The sequence below is a fragment of the Nansenia antarctica genome, assembly GCF_963989245.1.
Source record: "Nansenia antarctica genome assembly, chromosome: 6".
NCBI lineage: Eukaryota > Metazoa > Chordata > Actinopteri > Argentiniformes > Microstomatidae > Nansenia > Nansenia antarctica.
In genome coordinates this window covers 10985976-11004464 of record NC_137676.1, presented here as the reverse complement: position 1 = coordinate 11004464, position 18489 = coordinate 10985976, and the positions used below count along the sequence as shown (strand labels likewise).

Sequence of the window (18489 nt, the reverse complement as noted above, 5' to 3'; positions counted from 1 at the left end):
CCTCGTTATCGAGGGCAGATGTCACTGACAGTCCATTACATTACAACCCCAGATGCGGTCTCGAGAGGCAGATAGTCATGCCACGGAATGGAACGGTATTGCGCGTGTCTTTGTTTGTTCAATCACCGCACAGACAGACAAAGGAAGCGTGCGAGGCGGCCCGGTAAACCCAGTCTCGAGGCTTTTATATAAGGCTTACGGAAACATGTATTTCGGGCTCTCATCGATCAGATGTGTAAAGCATAAGAGAGTTCATCTCGAGGGTATTCATATCATATGGATGGTTATTATAACGGGGATATAACAACACACGTTGATAAGATCAATGCCACGTAAAATGAACGCTTTTTGTAGTCTTGAACCATGATATTGTTTAACACTGACCTTTTCTTTTCTATCGATTGCATTTCTCAACGTGACTCCTCGGCGCACCCTCCCCTATAGCGACATCACCGTACCCTCGTGCGCGCTACGGAAACAGCACGACTTCAGTATGAATCCTCTCTCGGTCACTGCCTGTCGGTTCTAGAACGATCTGACATCAACATTCCAACGGACAGGTAGCCCGTTAAATCCTCATAACGGTCTAATCGCCATAAATCAGCATTCAACAGCCAGTATTTAATACACTACAGTAGCCTATAGACTACTACTACTACTACTACTACTACTACTACTACTACTACTACTACTACTACTACTACTACTACTACTACTACTACTACTACTACTACTACTACTACTACTACTACTACTACTACTAATACTACTACTACTAATACTACTACTACTATACTACACAGACTGGCTCTGTCTATCGCAGCCTACACCCCAACGATTAGAGAGAGCAGCACGCTTGTAACGGATTAAATAAACACAACCAGATGTTGTTGATGCTTGACAACGAACCCGTTTGTTCATCTGTCAAGCGTTATCAATCCAGCTGTGTGACCACTGTCTACTACATCCTAATCAACAAAGATCTCTTTGATCATTTTAACACAACTGAACTGTGATGGAGACCTTCACTGAGCAGAGAGAGAGAGAGAGAGAGAGAGAGAGAGAGAGAGAGAGAGAGAGAGAGAGGATACATATCATTTATTTTAGTGTCTAGGGCGAATAAAACATGTGCGCCACAGTGTTAATAACGGTCGTCCACGTTGCCGTTCACGGAGAGCGACAGACACAGCCCCGTAGCCCGCGCGTGTGCTGCTGATGCTGCGTGTCCGGTGCGCCCTGCGATGAACTGGTGTTGATGGAAACTCTGGTATGAGAGACACCCGTTAGATACTCACATAATAGTCGTGTCTCGTTATATTTCACCGGCCATCTCGACCATGCCGTTAGGTTGATGAAATAATCATTCAAAATGGCACGTATACTGTCCTTCTTTATTTTTATTCGGTCCTCCCAGTTTCAACGGCGATGGCGGCAGGGAGAGAGGCAGGCAGGCAGCGTCGGGCGGTCGCTAAGCACTTTCTGATTCCGCGAATTCAAAGGAGCCGATACCGCCCAATGACATTGCACCCCCTATGGTGCTATCTCTACTGGACCAATTGGTGCGTAGCTGAATGGTTTGGAGCACAGACAGGCGAGTTATCAGTATTACACGTCTAGCCGAGGTTCCATCCTAACCTGTCATGACAATATTAGTGGACGCTGTGGTTTTGAATATGCTGTATAGGTCTACTGCACCTATATGAGTAAATATGATTTCCTAGTTTAGGCCTATTACTTCAGCATGCGGTGGTGGTGGTGGTGATGATGATAAACTGATGCAAACAGGTGTAGCTGCTCAAAGACTACTTAATACTTACTGTATTGGCTGCTTTGATGTGACTAACAACTGTTAATCCATACTATTACTCTGTGTGTGTGTGTGTGTGTGTGTGTGTGTGTGTGTGTGTGTGTGTGTGTGTGTGTGTGTGTATGTGTGTGTGTGTGTGAGAGAGAGAGAGAGAGAGAGAATTGCTGCCCCCATGTCTTGTTCATCAATCACCTTCATCAGGACGTCAGCTTCACACAGATGTCTCTCTATCTCTGTGAGAATGTGTGTGTGTGTGTGTGTGTGTGTGTGTGTGTGTGTGTGTGTGTGTGTGTGTGTATGTGTGTGTGTGTGTGTGTGTGAGAGAGAGAGAGAAAGAGAGAGAGAGTGTGAGAGAAAATTATTATATGTAATAAGATACATTTAAGAATCAAACATCATCTTGGGTTGAATGTCTGCAGCAGACTGTAGAAGATGATTTCCTGTTGTCACACACAACAGAACCAGTTTCTCTACTTGAAGCTTGACATGGGCTAAGACAATAGACACATTTACATGATTACAAAGACCTGATTGCCCTACCATCGAGAGCAGTTTATGACCTTTGTGTTGCCCCAGACCCAGTACTCTAAGACCAGACTGAACCAGTTGTGGCCATTGTGTTCCGCTTTCACCCTTTGTCTATCTGAGAGAAAGTGGGGGCCGCTTCCCCCCTAGCCTTCATCATAATCACCTTCATCAAATGTACAGGTCCACACCCATTGCTCATGATTGGTTTAAACCTCACCTGAGGGCGGACCCCTTACCTGAAGGTACCTGTTTGTATAAATACTCAGATGAAATGAATGATGATACTTTTTGAGGAACTTTCACTGTCAAGACCTATCTGACGTGCTGGTAAATTTCCTCCTTCTGCAGAAGAATATTAAATATCTTTTCTTATACATCTTGAAACGAAACAGGCTGCCATTATTGAATAATTTACTCTAACAAGTTGGCGACGAGGAAACAAGGGGAGCGGCTGCGGAGGTATCCTGTTCTGTCCGTTCTCAGCCATTTCAGCTGACGAGCTGTTTTTGAGACGGACCTCTCCCGTTTCACCTAGCAAGTGACGCGGTCAGGAGATCCCCTCTATTTTTTGGGATTGGCTGGGAGCGGATGATCAGGGCCTTAGCACGCTGTCTACGTACTACACGAACAAGGGTAAGCCTGTCGATTTTCATTTGTATACGGAACGGTATTTAATCGGAGAAAGATACCCATTTGGAGAGGTCTTTGTTTCCGGGTGCACTTTGTGATGCATGACTTGTGGCGTTTTTAGACGATTTACATGTTATCGTGGCTATAATTGCACCTGGCAAAATCATAAGACTACTCTTTTTGTGTATATGATATATATATATATATATATACGTGTATCTTTCGACGTTGCTGTTATCTGGTTACAGTAAAAGTATTAACCAGAGGGAGTGGCTGCTGACCTGATTGCAGACAGGGACTAATCAGGGGGAGTTGCTGTTCACCTGGTTACAGAGAGGGCCTAACCAGGGAGTCTAACCGATCGTGAACAGTGGTTAACTAGTGCCATTTGATTGTGATAAGACTTTGCTGTTTTTTGGTTAACAAAAGATCCAAATCAGCTGATATCTTGGTCAACAGAGGTCCAAGTTGGTTAACTAGAGGTCCAACATATTGATATCTTGGTCAACAAAGGTCCAAGTTGGTTAACTAGAGGTCCAACATATTGATATCTTGGTTAACTAAGATCCAACATATTGGTTAACACAGGTCTAAAAATAATCCTAGGTTGATCTAGGATTGGGTTTTTATTACACAGAGGTTAGTTCTGTGTAAAAGTGGGGAGGTGGTACTTATCCATAAAATTCATTGAGCCAACCAGGTGTTCTGAATTTTCCATGTATGAATATAGAGTTTCATTGAGCTAATCAAAGTTCTGAACTCCAGTTTTAATTAGTTAATCAGTGTTAATACTTCAGTTTTTCTGTTGACTCAGTGCATATGTAAACCAGCCACCCCTCCCCTGAAGCCCAGAGTCTAATATCCACAGACCAAGTTTGTTTGTGGATTGTATTGTAATTGTTTTGTAATTTTCTTATTTGAGATAAGACATTACAGCTGTTTTCTATCTTATGGGTATAAAATCAAGTCGTTCAGAGAGAGTGACACCACTTCTTGGTCCTGCTAAGATAATGGCAGACAAATGGGGTTTATCTGCTGTTATGAAGGACAAGAGAAACGTTCTAGAGAACAGCATGGCCAGCCACAAACAAATTTCAGACAGTGGGGTGATAAGGGTTTTGCATGTTATAATTGTGGGGGCAACCATTCCTACAAATTCTGCCCGACACCACAACAGCAATTTTAGGAAATAGTCTATAATTGTTGTTTCTCCATGTACAGTTGTATATCTTTGATGGTTTAAGAATGTTCTTGTTTTCCGACACTTTTAGGAAAATTGTTGAGTTTTGAATGTTCTTGTTGTGAAAAGAGACCCTTTTTGAGTTTCTGTTTTTCTATTTTAAAAACATTTTTTTTGCATTAGGCAAGGTTTTATATTTCCTAACCCAAGTCATGGGGAGCTGCTTTCTTGCGCAGAAAGACCCTGAGAGTTATTTATATTCTCAAGAAGGTAGGTTTATGTGTGAAACTCTGGGAGAACTGATCACTCTCCACTTTGAGTTTTTTGCATAAACCTGTCCAAAATTATATAGATCTGTTTGGTATTCATGCATTGTTCAGACCATGATGTATTGAAAAAAGAACCATGTGGCCTGTCGTATCAGAGGCTCATAAAAAAACTATATTTTTGATTGCTAACTCCCACTAACTCATTAACAATTAACCCTGGTTTTTCTTGTATTTGAATGATTTTTCAGTAAGTATATTTTGACATCATAAAACATGACACATTTGTTTATGATTTTCAAATCACACGAAAATGTTCTACCGTTTCCTATTTTGATATTAAGATGTTGGTTTGATTAGACATACAATTCTGTTGCAGTTTTTATTTTATTTTGTTAACTGTCTCCTCAGACAGACCAGTGGTGGCCCTGTATTATTGCAGATACACTTGATTTTTGCCACGGCAAGAATGTGATATATATTTCAGAGTGGAAGCCGTTTTACCAGAATCCAGAGACGGCGTGCTACGCAATATCCAGCCAGATGATTGAGGGATGAACCAGGGCCACCAGAGAGGGAAACGACGACCAGGGTTACCAGACCCACCAGAGAACACCGAGGAGATGACGATGAGGGTGCCAGGCCCGACAGAGGAGGAACCAGAGCCACCAGGGTGCCAGGCCCGACAGAGGAGGACGCAGCCACCAGGGTGCCAGGCCCGACAGAGAACCACCAAACGACCATCGACGACAGTGTTCCAGTTTCAACAGCCCGTTTCAAGGAGGAAAGACACATAGTATCATGAGAGATTTTGCTTCGAGGATGAATTACTCTGATTGTTGGATCTGTCAACAGATACCTGTGAGTCCAGCCAGGGTCCAAAGTGTGGACACCTGTACTAGTGAAGATGCTGGTGAAATGCCTGCATCATGTTTTCGATAGTGCTAAAGACCACTCCCCAGACCATGTCCAACATGGAAGGAGACAGACGACTGCCTGAACCTCAATGACACTGACAGACAACGACCGATTAGGAAGAGATTGAAAATGCAAGAATCAAGAAGGCGTCGGTCGTTTGGATTTATTTTAATTTTATTTATTTTTGTCTTGTGTATGATGTACTGTGCTTAATTTTAAGCTTGGTTGTTAATTTTAGGATTTTTGGGTTGTGATGAATTTTTATTATTCTTTCTCCAAAAATGTTTTGACCCTTATTTTATAAATTGTTCTTGTTTTAAGAGTTTACATCTTAAAAAAGTGTGGAATGTGAGAGAAAATTATTATATGTAATAAGATACATTTAAGAATCAAACATCATCTTGGGTTGAATGTCTGCAGCAGACTGTAGAAGATGATTTCCTGTTGTCACACACAACAGAACCAGTTTCTCTACTTGAAGCTTGACATGGGCTAAGACAATAGACACATTTACATGATTACAAAGACCTGATTGCCCTACCATCGAGAGCAGTTTATGACCTTTGTGTTGCCCCAGACCCAGTACTCTAAGACCAGACTGAACCAGTTGTGGCCATTGTGTTCCGCTTTCACCCTTTGTCTATCTGAGAGAAAGTGGGGGCCGCTTCCCCCCTAGCCTTCATCATAATCACCTTCATCAAATGTACAGGTCCACACCCATTGCTCATGATTGGTTTAAACCTCACCTGAGGGCGGACCCCTTACCTGAAGGTACCTGTTTGTATAAATACTCAGATGAAATGAATGATGATACTTTTTGAGGAACTTTCACTGTCAAGACCTATCTGACGTGCTTGTAAATTTCCTCCTTCTGCAGAAGAATATTAAATATCTTTTCTTATACATCTTGAAACGAAACAGGCTGCCATTATTGAATAATTTACTCTAACAAGAGAGAGAAAGAGAGAGAGAGAGAGCAGGTGCATCCCTGTCAGAAATATTGCTGTTTCTCCAAGTCATTGCTGCTGTTTTCATAAGGGTAGTCCTGGATCAAAGGGTTAAAGTCATAGTTCACCCAAAATACAAAATCAGATATGTATTATTATTTACCCTGAATGCAGGCCCGGATTAACCCCCTAGGGTGCCCTAGGGTGACCAGACTTGATGTGCCCCCCCTGCCCCGCAACACACACAACCTCCTACTTACAAAAAACATAGATTTACAAGAGCATATAACTACAGTACAGGCTCATCCCAGTTGGGCCTAATGGAATGGAATGGAATGGAATGGACTTTATTTGTCATTGCTACAGTACAGGTACCAAACAACGAAATTTAGGAGGGGTGGCTCCCCTGGTGTTAGGAAAGGAAAAAAAAAAAAAGAAATAAAAAAAAAGGCCATAGTATAGCCTTTACACTGATGCTCAAATCTGAATGCAACTCACATCACAATGCAACACGACTTTCTAAATATAGGCTAATTATTTCCATCATAAATGGCCTGAAACTACAGGCAAAACCATAACAAAGGGGGAAAATGCACATACTGTATACTACAATAAAACAAGCTCAATACCAACCAAGTCCAATAACGACTGTTGCAGGCATATAAGAATAAGAACATATTTTCTGTCAGCATTAATGAAGCGTACTACAGGTATTACTGAAATAAACAGCGCCTCTCTCTTTGCCGCTCTGCTCACCTTCGTGATGCTGTATCAGGCGCAGGCTATAGCCCTGTGCATCACACAGGCCCAAATCAATCACAGCGTCATATTAGCCAGAAATAATCATAAATAAGCCTTACCTTTAGCAGAACTTCTTCTTTCTTGATTTTACGCAGGCAAAGTCGTTCACTAAATCCTCAAAGTCCATTTGTTTGACCAACTCTGATTCAATTGCCAGCAGGGAAAGTGCAGACAGACGCTTCTGTCCCATAGTGGTTCTGAGTTCATTCTTCACCCGTTTGAGTTGGGAGAAGGATCTCTCGCCCTCGCAGTTGGTAACTGGCAGGGTAAGGAAGAGCCTCAGTGCGACAAACACACATGGGAACGTCGTCTGTGGTCCATTTATTCTCAGGATTTGAAGCATCTCCTCCTGAACGGGTTGTCTCCTCCCGCACAAAATCCTTGAACTGAATAAGTTCATCTCCAAAGTTTTTGTCCAGGTCATCTGGATATGTGGAGGAGAGTGCAGCAGCGCGTTTACGCACAGAATCGCGGTCCATGTCGGAATCAAACAAAACGCCAAATAGTCCATTCAGGTCCCTGTATGCATCAATGCGCTGAACAAGACAGGACAGCAACCTGTCAATGGTCACATTGTAGGTTTCCACCTTGAATCGCTGACTCCCAGTTAGCATCGTGTCATCCCCTGTTGACTCATCTGCAAAGGCTTTTCTTTTTCTCATCCGCTGTGTCTCGTGGTGATAAGAGGGTCTCACGCTTTTCACATCCCGAGAAGCATTTTCAAATGTAGAAAATTGATCTCTGGGTGATGCCACAAACGTATGCAGAGATTCCAGCAGTCACTGTGCAGTAGGTACGTTTATATCGGGCTTTTGCAACGTGTCACTTGCAGTGGCGGCTGGTGCTAAAATGTTTGGGTGGGGCACAGGTTATGGGGGCATGCTCCACGGGGAAGAATATCAACTTTAAAATCTGGATTTACAGTCAATTTTAGCATGAGAATAGCTCTACCCCCCTGTACAGACCTCGCCATCCCCTCTACCCCCCTGTACAGACCTCTTCATCCCCTCTACCCCCCTGTACAGACCTTTTCATCCCCTCTACCCACCTCTACAGACCTCTTCATCCCCTCTACCCACCTCTACAGACCTCTCCATCCCCTCTACCCACCTCTACAGACCTCTCCATCCCCTCTACCCCCCTGTACAGACCTCTTCATCCCCTCTACCCCCCTGTACAGACCTCTTCATCCCCTCTACCCCTCTGTACAGACCTCTTCATCCCCTCTACCCCTCTGTACAGACCTCTTCATCCCCTGTACAGACCTCTTCATCCCCTCTACCCCCTGTACAGACCTCTTCATCCCCTCTACCCCCCCTGTACAGACCTCTTCATCCCCTCTACCCCCCTGTACAGACCTCTTCATCCCCTCTACCCCCCTGTACAGACCTCTCCATCCCCTCTACCCCCCCCTGTACAGACCTCTTCATCACCTCTACCCCCCCAGTTTTCTCTACAATTTCTACAATTTTCTCTCTACAGTTTCTACACGTCAACGTGTACCGAAACACTTGTTTCCAACGTGGTCCTACGTTTCTCCTACACCAAGACACATACAAAGAGCATAGAAACATACAAAGAGCATAGAAACATACAAAGAGCATAGAAGATACAATCAGAATACAGTCTGCCATTCCTTCTCCCAGCATCGATTTGGTTTTCCTATCATGACTGAAGGACAGATGATTCACTTACTTACACAAGTTTGACTTCGGTAATAGGTCCAGTTGCAATATCATCAAGTTGGGAACAAAAGATGCCTCCTTCTAATCCATTTGTTCAATTTGTTTACAAAGTCCGGTAGTGGTTTGCTGTGTGATTTGCTGTATAGTTCCATATTCCCCCTGCGTGTTGGTCGCACGGCAGCGGAGACGGTCGCTGATAATTAAGACCAGCAGTAGAATGTTGCCAATAGACATATTACACAAAACACAAAACGAACAAAACAAATAAAAACACGAAGCAAACATTACTAGCCGCCATAGCCATGGTGAAGCAGGTGAACGAACGTGATCTGAAAGCTACGCCGGCCGTATGACATGACGTAAGCACGTAGGCATGTCCCAAAACCCCATAGACAAATGACCGAATGGCCTGAAGTTACCAAAATAGATTTTACATGCAAGTCTACGAGAACAGCCTAGTGCAATTTCGAGTAGATTGAAAGTTGCCCTGAAAGGGGCGGGACTTGAAGCTGATTGGAACATACTCCACAGAACACTAGCTGATTGGACTATGATATACTCCACAGAACACTAGCTGATTGGACTATACTCCACAGAACACTAGCTGATTGGACTATGATATTCAGAAGCAACACTGTCTAGAAGTCATAGGAAAAAAATCTCTCTCTTCTCCCTTTGGTGGGGCATTGTCCAATTGCCCCTAATGAACCAGCCTCCCCTGGTCACTTGTGGCTTTGAACCTAGCACAGTATCCCATAGATTGGACATTATTGCAGTCTCCAATTTGTCGAGATTACGACAGAGCGCAGCAGCCTCGCGCCTGGCGTCATCTTTCTCATCCGTATCTGCTGCAAACCTTCCCAAGGCCTCTCTTATTGCACTATAGTTTTCTCTCAACGCTTTGGTAGAGTTAGCCCTACAACTCCATCTAGTACTGGACAGTGGTTTTAGAGTCCCACTGATGTTCACATCCTTATTGTTAAATATCCGGCTCCATCGGTGAGGGTATGCTGCACAAAACGCATACAATGACTGAAGTAGGTCAAAGAAATCACTCACATCCTTACAGCTATTAATGGTGTTTACACCGACAAGATTAAGGGAATGTCCAGCACAGGGCACGTAATGAATCAGGGGGTTTGCTTTTTTAAGATGCGCCTGGAGGCCATTATATTTACCAGACATGTAATTGGTGTTGTCGTAACTTTGTCCCCAGCAATTCAACAAGTCTAACCCCAGGTCATGAACCATTCTTACTACACATTCAGCAAGACTTGCTTCGGTGTGGCTGTGAATGGGTTCGAAACCAATGAATCTCTCTACCACTTTCCCTTCCTCGCTGACAAATCTAAAAATAAATGTCAACTGGTCAACGTGCGACAAATCAGGGGTTGAATCAACGATGACTGAGAAGTACTTGGCATGCTGTAGTTCGGCTGCAATCGTTTTCTTTACTTTCTCACCCATTAATTGAATGAACTCAACACACACAGTAGACGATAAGTATGATGTTGTCCTTCGTCCCTTTTGGCCATACTTCTCTATGTGTTCTCTTAAAAACGAATCAAACTGTGCAATAAGTTCCAACAATCCGAGGTAATTGCCATTACCTGATGCTGATGAGCCCAAAAGTTCATCATCACCCCTGAATGCCAGGCCTCTCTCGCTTAAGAATTTGATTACAGCCACAACACGCCTGAAGACCTCCTTCCAGTATTTCCCCTCAGTGTCCATCTGCCACCAAAGCGAAGCATCCACCGTGCCCACGTTGCTCGATCTGCGCAGTAAAGTGAGCATGCAGTGCCTATGGTTTGCACTCTTCTTGTGGTCCGAAATTCGCTCAGGATGTCTCCAGTCACAGAACCCAGACGTAAAAGCATTACGCTGTGACTCAGATAGCAGTTTACAGGCAAAGCAGTAAACCACCTGCTGATGAGTAAATTAACCACTCTCTAGGCACTATCTCCTTGTTTGGGAGGCAACAATGCAATAAATCATTGGTAAGTGACCACGTTTGACCTCCAAGACCAATGTCCCGCACAGAGGCTGGGTATTTTGGGGCCCTATTCTGGAAGGCCACCGGGCCTTTAGAAATTGCCATTTCCCTCACATGCTCCGTGATGTCCCCCCATAGTTCCGGGTCTGTTGAGATGTTATAATCCACCAGCGGCTGCTGATCTTCCGCAATATTTCCCGGATCCACCTCGTCGTCTCCATCATCCTCGCTCTCGTGCACCTGGCTGTCCTCGGCGCCATGGCTCACGTCTGCCTGAGCAGTAGGACCATCTGCTGGGCAGTTAGCATTAGCATTAGCTTCACCGCTCTCGTCGTCGTTGCTAATAATAGCTCTGTTCGCTCCCTCGTTCGCTCTGCTGCCCCCACTATTCACTTCGGTGCTAGTTTTAGGCCTAGGTGAAATAAAAAATGTCCCAATTGTGGGGACATTTTTAAGAGCGGCCATGTGTCTGGAGTCTTTGCCTTGTTTAATTGTTCACTTGGCAGAGCCACTCAGTTGTCATCTGTCCATTTTGATTTCTATGTTGATAGTTTATAGTTGATACTGGGCTGCATTTAGATTTCTTTGTTGATAGTTTATGGTTGCACTGGGCAGCACTATTGGGAGGCAGAGTTGGGATGGAGGGCTCACTGGATGTTGGGGGGTTACAAAAAATACACTTGATAGCAATGTTGACAGGTTGAGGAACGTCAGGCATGTGTTAGATCCGGGTCTCGGGCGAATGGGTCTGGAGTACAGTAATACTGGTGGGTACACCATCTATGCGATGGGGAAAAGCACATAGGCCTACTTCTGTTTTTGTGATTCACCTGGGAAAATCGGTGTGTGCTTCGACTGTGCTGCCAAGAAACTCTCCCTCTACAATGCAGTTAACATTATTGATATGGTGATATTGGTACATGTCATTATCTTGATATTGGTAAATGTGCTAGTGTAAATGCTAACGCACTGACATGCTGGTATGGTAGCACCCCAAAGACAAGGCTACATCAACAAGCATCAATGTAATCCAAGCAATCTTTTATGTTTTATCAATATGTTTTTATAAAGTTGTCAAAATGCATCTCTTGCAAAAATATTGTATTTGATGTTTTGAAGGGTTTCTTTAATGATTAATGTGTCTTAAGACCATACTAAAGTTATGAATACAGGTATGAAATCTATGCAGATGTAACATGTTGTCAACCACTAGATGGCATGGTTGTCCACGTGACTTTAACTTCCTCATTATGGCCTCATTACTTTGCAGAACTTTGCTTAAGCAAATCTTTTGCAAAAACAGATACCTTCGTTTGTATTTATTATCCTAAATCATGTTTTTGTGTGCACTCCAGGGAACTCTTCCGTGAGTGATAATATTTTGATTTATTTTACACAATGGTATCAATTTCAAAGCCAAAGGTTGAGTTTCATCTTTCTGCAATCGGAGTAGCAGTTGCTAATTTCTCCAGTTTCAGTGCGTACGCATGGATCAGAGTATCCATGGAGGACCGCACATTTTCACGTCAAGTGGCCTACGCCTTCTTTTTTGCGTACACAGTGTTTATAAATGACCCCTATGTGTTATACTCAAATTGATTGTTCTTAATGACCACTGAAATAAACAATCTTTTGTCACCAAGTTATTGATCTAATCCATTTTTGGTACAGATTCAATGTGACCGTATGTGAGTCAGGGGAGGCTGGTGGAAGTAGGCTCATTGTAATGCATCAAATGAATGAGGAATGGTATAAAACACAGGTAGAGTTTCATTCTTCATTACATTCCATCCATTACAATAAACCTGTCCTCCAATTTCTATCTCCACCAGCCTCCTCTGATGTGAGTGTTTCAATAAAAATAACGGGGGCACTGTTAGCATTGGCAGTGTTAGCAGGGGCTGTGTTAGCAGTGGCAGTGTTAACATTGGCAGTGTTAGCAGTGGCAGTGTTAGCCGTGGCAGTGTTAGCATTGGCAGCTTTAACAGGGGCAGAGAATGTGCCTCAACTGGTTTCATTGTGTGAAAGTGAGCACTGCCAGGTCTGATAGAGAAGCTGTTTCCTCATTCTGAACTAGTCTTAGGAAGAGCCAGGAGCAGGTGGGAGACATGGCCTCTGCCTCTTACATAGATGAACTGAGCTGTCCTGTCTGTCTGTGCCTCTTCATTGACCCTGTCAGCCTCCTCTGTGGTCACTCATACTGTAGGCAGTGTATCACTGACTGCCTGAGACTGCAGATGAAGTGCCCACAATGCCGAGCCGCCATTCCAACAGCAGAGAGAAATCTCCCAACTAACTACACTTTGAAAAACATGGCCGAACAAGCTAGAGAGGACGAGAAGGAAGTAGGAGGACAACACAACAAGAAAAGAGTGGTGAGTTTAGTAATTTCAAGTTATTTTCCATATACGTACATAGTTTTTTTTTACGTCAAATATATATATTTTTACTTTAGTTTATTACATTTTTTATACACAAAATGACAACAGTGTTAGAGCACTTGTGAATGACAGTGTCATATTATTGAAACAACAACAGCAGAATACAAAACAACTACAACACAAACAGTCCGCTTGGTCATATTTCACACGTTACAGTAAACATAATAACCTCACCAGGTCAGAATAAAATAAATAAATAATAATAATAATAATAAGTAAATAAAAGGAAGTAAATGGAGTCTTATTCAGGGATTACTGGGATTTTTTAATTTGCATGATAATTTGATCATTAGCCTAGACTAAGAAAGGCCCCCACATCTTTTCAAATTTCTTTCAATATCTGATTTGTTGTAAGTTATTGAACATTTCTTTAATCCATAGAGCGTGAGTAGGCGGTGTTGGTGATTTCCATTTTATTAGTATTAGACGTCTTGCCAATAATGTTAGAAAAGCTGTCAGATCCGCTTGGGTCCTAGGCAAAGGCAACTGAGGGATGCCGATCAGGGCAGTAATGGGATTAAGTTTGATAAGTGTCCCAGTTACCTCTGACTATTGAAAATCTCAGTCCAGTAATTACGCAGAGATTTACACGACCAAAACATAGATGGTTTGCAGGTGTTTGATGATATTTTTCAACGAAGGGTCAATATTGTCATGAATTTTGGATAGCCGAACCTTGGTCCAATGAGAGTTGGTGAAAAACTTTACATTGTATCAACCCATGTCTGGCGCCGACAGATGAGGTATGCGCTCGTTTGTGAATATCCCCCCAAAGTTCTGCAGAGATCCCCTACTCTAAATCCTCCTCCCAAAGAGTCTTCACCGAATTCAGAGAGGTTGAAGATAAGGTGTGGAAGTAGTGAATTCTTACTACGAATGGTTGTGGTGGGCCTGCCTCTCTGTGCTTGTCTCGCAGCGTGTAAATGGGCATGGTTCAGCAGAGGCTCCTCGTCCAGGCGCAGTAGATCTTTAAGCAAGTGGGAAATGAATTCAGTGGGACAGAGACCAGTGGTGTAGTCTACGTGATACGCAGGACTACGCCGTATACCCACTAGGAAAGGCCAAGGATTTGCGTATACCCACTAGAAAATGCGAGAGGATACGTAACGGCGTTTTGTGACAGAACTTTCACACTTTTATTCATAAAATTCACCCCGTCTGTGTTACGAAGCACTTACTTCGAACTTTCTAACATGTTTGTTATCGCATAACCAGTCGTTCAGAATGCTAGTCTCAGTATTTCCCCTACAGAGCCTTGGGGTGGGCGGGCCGCGAATTTGCGAATCCTAGGATGGTAGGGGGAGGCAGGGCAATACCGCTACCTGATTGGTTGGCGAAGCACTCCCTCATTGGCTGGCGAGTCTCTCGTGCCCTGCCTCCCCTTACCATCCTAGGTTTCGCAAATTCGCGGGCGGGCCAGACCTCCACACACAGCTTCGTGCCGCTGGAGAATGGTTTGGTTTTGGTTTTGTTTTAGCGCGAGAGAGTTTTTGCAGGGTGAAAGCTCTGTAGAAGAAAGTAAGCAAGTTGAAACGTTAGCAAATGTAATTACTGTGTTCTGACAGAGAAAGTTGGTTCAAATTAGTCGTTATTATTGTGATTAGAAAGTGTCTGATTATAGTTTCATGGTGTGAATAATAGTGTCAAAGAACTAGCAAGCTAGCTAGCTCAGAGGTGATTAGATGAGCTAGTCTGCTGCACACTTGCCAGCTAAAGAGCTAACTGGAGGCACTTTATTATTTTACTTAAAGTAGATATACTATCTTTCTTATTCTGCTAGAGTTGGGCTTTATGGTAATACCATAATGGCATATACAGTACATGGACAGTGGATTGAAGCATTGGAACAAACCCTCACTCATTGGAAATGTCTGTTTTTTGTAGTTGGACATATGATTTTCTTACAGGTGAGAGAGTAAGTAAAGACAGCATCTGACTGCATTGCCCACAGCAACCCAATATTCAATTAGAATGATGTTATGATTTGATATGAATTCAATGTATACCTCTTATTAAATTATAAATACTCTGGTTGTTATATTTGCCTTTTGGTTGACAGCAAAAGAGGGAGAGAGGAGGATAGAGAGGGAGAGAATGAGAGAGAGCAGGATGGTGTCGGCACACCAGAGAGAGAGAGAGCAAGAACCAGGTGAGAAAGTGGACAGGTAGTCAAGACCACATAAGTAAGTAGCCTTGAGAACCGATGGTTCTCGAGCCTAATGTGGCCCATAGGGAAGGAGCCTATCTCCTGTTTCTGTAGCGTGAGGCAGCTTGATGTACAAGTATAGTCCATGCCACCCCCCCCAAGGCAGCAAACACCGGTGTAGATGCATACTGTATGCATAAGTGAGTGTGGTGGTGCTTATGGGGTGTCGCTACGCGCTACGGGACAGGTGTCGCTCTGACTGGGAGGGCAAAATCACAGTATACCCACTAGAAAAAACTAGACTACACCACTGACAGAGACCCTCCAACCTCTCCGGCAGACCCACAAATATTGAATATTGAATATTATTGAATATTATTCTTTCTGCATCTCCCCTCTAGGTCCTCGTATCGGTCATCTAGATCCGTTATCTGGTCACTGTGGTCAGTAGCTGCTAGCTCCAACTCATACATAGTTTGTGCGTGCTGTTCAATCTTTTTTTGCAGTGGTTCTACGGACTCCTTTAATTCCTTTCGGACAGAGAAAATCTTGGGAAGGAGACTGGAAGACAGAGTACATTTTCCCACCGAGGTCAGCTTTCAGGGAATCTATCATAGTTTGGCGTTGAGTGGGACATTAGCGTCAGCCTCGACCACATGTGGCGGAGTCCTGTTCTCGGTGGCTCGGTTTTCTGAAGACATTCCGGTTGTTGTGGTTTGTAAAAGTCACGTAATATATGTTCTATGTTTTCCATTCCAACCATAAATGACCAGAATTGTGCAATAAATGATAAAAAATAAAGTCACATTCTCCGGAGCAACGACGATCCGACCACGCCCCTCTGTATGGTTTTCTGACAGAATAGATGAATAAAGAAGAAACCTTTTTCTTGTGGTGCATGGACAGAGTGCACCTTTAAATGAATAAAATACATATGAAAGGTTTACATAAACAAGATGAAAGCCCTGTACATCCTTTCATTCATCATGGTCCTGTGTGGTACATGGTAGATCATTTGGATAAAAGATCCTGCCTAATGACATTTTGGCATACATGACATATGTTTGGAGGTGTTTTTCTTAGTTGTTATTCTAACATTTTATTACATTTTGTTCTTCAAAGGGGACTGACCAGTTGTGTCCTGAACATGAAGAAAAACTGAAGCTCTTCTGTGAGACAGACCAACAGTTGGTTTGCCTCGTATGCAGGGATGGGGAGACACATGCTGGACATAAGTTTAAACCAATCAAAGAAGCAGCTATGTCCAGGAGGCGGGAGCTAGAGGAGGCTATTCAGTTCCTGTATGGTGACAACAGCGCCATTGATCACATGACCAAACAGCAGGAAATAGAGATGACAAAAACCAGGAAGAAGTCGCATCAGCTGATGACCCAGATCAGCTCCCAATTTGAAGAGATGCACCAGTTTCTGAAACGGAGGGAAGAGGAGATAAAGAGAGAGCTGCTGAAGAAGGAGAAGAAGGCCTTGGAGGAGATGAAAGTTAATCTAGATCTAGCACCATCACAAAGGAGAGAGATGGAGATGAAGATGAGATCTTCTCAGGACATTCCAGAGTCTGAGTGTTTCCTCCAGTGGTGGACTGGTGGAGGCGGGGCTGAGATAGAGGACCTGAAGAAGAGGAACAAGATCCCACCACCCCCTGCCAACCAGGATGAGCGTCCATTCACACCCAGAGCAGATAACCTACAGGTGATCCCAGAGTCTCTCTCTCTGGAGCCCTATGAGACTCACTTGCAGTTCTTTGTGTGGAAGGAGATGATGCAGGTCATCAAGCCTCTGCCTGAGAGACTCAAACTACAATCACAGGGTGGAAATCTTACTGTCTCTCATGATGGACGCAGTGTTTTGTGCCGTTCTGCTAATTCAGCTCACATGGTTTCTTCACCTCGCAGAGCTCATCCCTCCAATGTGTTTCCATCCGGACGTCAAGATGATCATAGAAACTATGCAGTGAGTGAGAGTAAGTTCAGTGCTGGGCAGCACTATTGGGAGGCAGAGGTGGGACAGGCAGCTCACTGGACGCTGGGGGTTACAGAAAATACACTTGATCGTGAGGTTGCCAGGTTCAGGAACATTAGGCAGGCATTAGATCAGGGCCTCGAGCGAATGTGTCTTGAGTACAATGATAAACAATACACCATCTGTGCGATGGGGCAAAGAACAAATATCACTCTTAGAGATGAACCTAGGAAGATAGGGTTGTACCTCAACTGTGCTTTCAAGGAACTCTCCTTCTACAATGCAGATGACATGAAGCTCATTCATACTATGCGATGTGATTGGAAGGATCTCACCAAGTCAGCCTATGTGGACATCGGTGAATGTAGTGGAATAGATTCAGACCCCCTGACACTATGCTGGTACTGATATGTTCATCATAGGTCCTGTCACATCATCTTTATTTTCAACCAGTAATGTTGCAATTCTGATATTGATTATCAGCTGTACAAATTATTTGATCATATTATGGAGTATTCAGAGAGAATGTATGACTGTGGTAAAAGCTTACGGTTCAAAACCTATGAAGTCCCTATGAAACCACCTGAGGCTCAAACCACTCTGAGGCAATAGGGCCTCATTTGTTCATGTTAAAGCATCATACTGTGTATCTGATGAGATTGGAATCCCTGGAAAATACAAAACATGTCCTGCAATGTTGTATACCACCCACTAGATGGTTGTCCATAGCTCAAACTCAAGATTGAGATAAAGAACCCCAGAGATGATGACGAGGAAGGTTGAGGGACCATGTGCTATACATTTGCTGAGGAGACTTTCTGTATCATGTAAGAGGATCGTTCCTCAAAATCTCCCTTACACCAGCAAATATCTTCATTTAAAACATTGTTCACACACAGAAGATTGACCTGCAAACATATATTCTCATATATTGTCTTGCTGCTGGGTTGTCCGGATATATTTAGTACTACTTTAGCAACAAACCTGAGGTCTTAATGATCTACAATATATCAGGTTTTAATATGACCTCCATCTGTTGTCATAAACAAACACTTGCTTTGGTTTGTGTTCTGATTCCACTTTTTAACTATCTCTTCAGGCTACACCTTAACTGTCCCTCTTGAAACCTCCCCATCCCTGTCAGTTTCTCTACTGTAACATTAA

The 18489-nt window shown here is 43.4% G+C and overlaps 1 protein-coding gene across 1 annotated transcript; it reads left to right on the top strand.

The window, feature by feature from the left end:
- Nucleotides 1-13070: 13070 nt before the first annotated feature.
- On the top strand, nucleotides 13071-18483 carry trim108 (tripartite motif containing 108; the record flags this gene model as incomplete). Its single annotated transcript, XM_080534191.1, has 5 exons — nucleotides 13071-13133; nucleotides 16468-17173; nucleotides 17259-17316; nucleotides 17544-17683; nucleotides 18470-18483. 5 exons carry the CDS (start codon nucleotides 13071-13073, stop codon nucleotides 18481-18483), a joined length of 981 nt encoding a protein of 326 aa, XP_080390317.1.
- Between the last annotated feature and the right edge of the window lie 6 nt (nucleotides 18484-18489).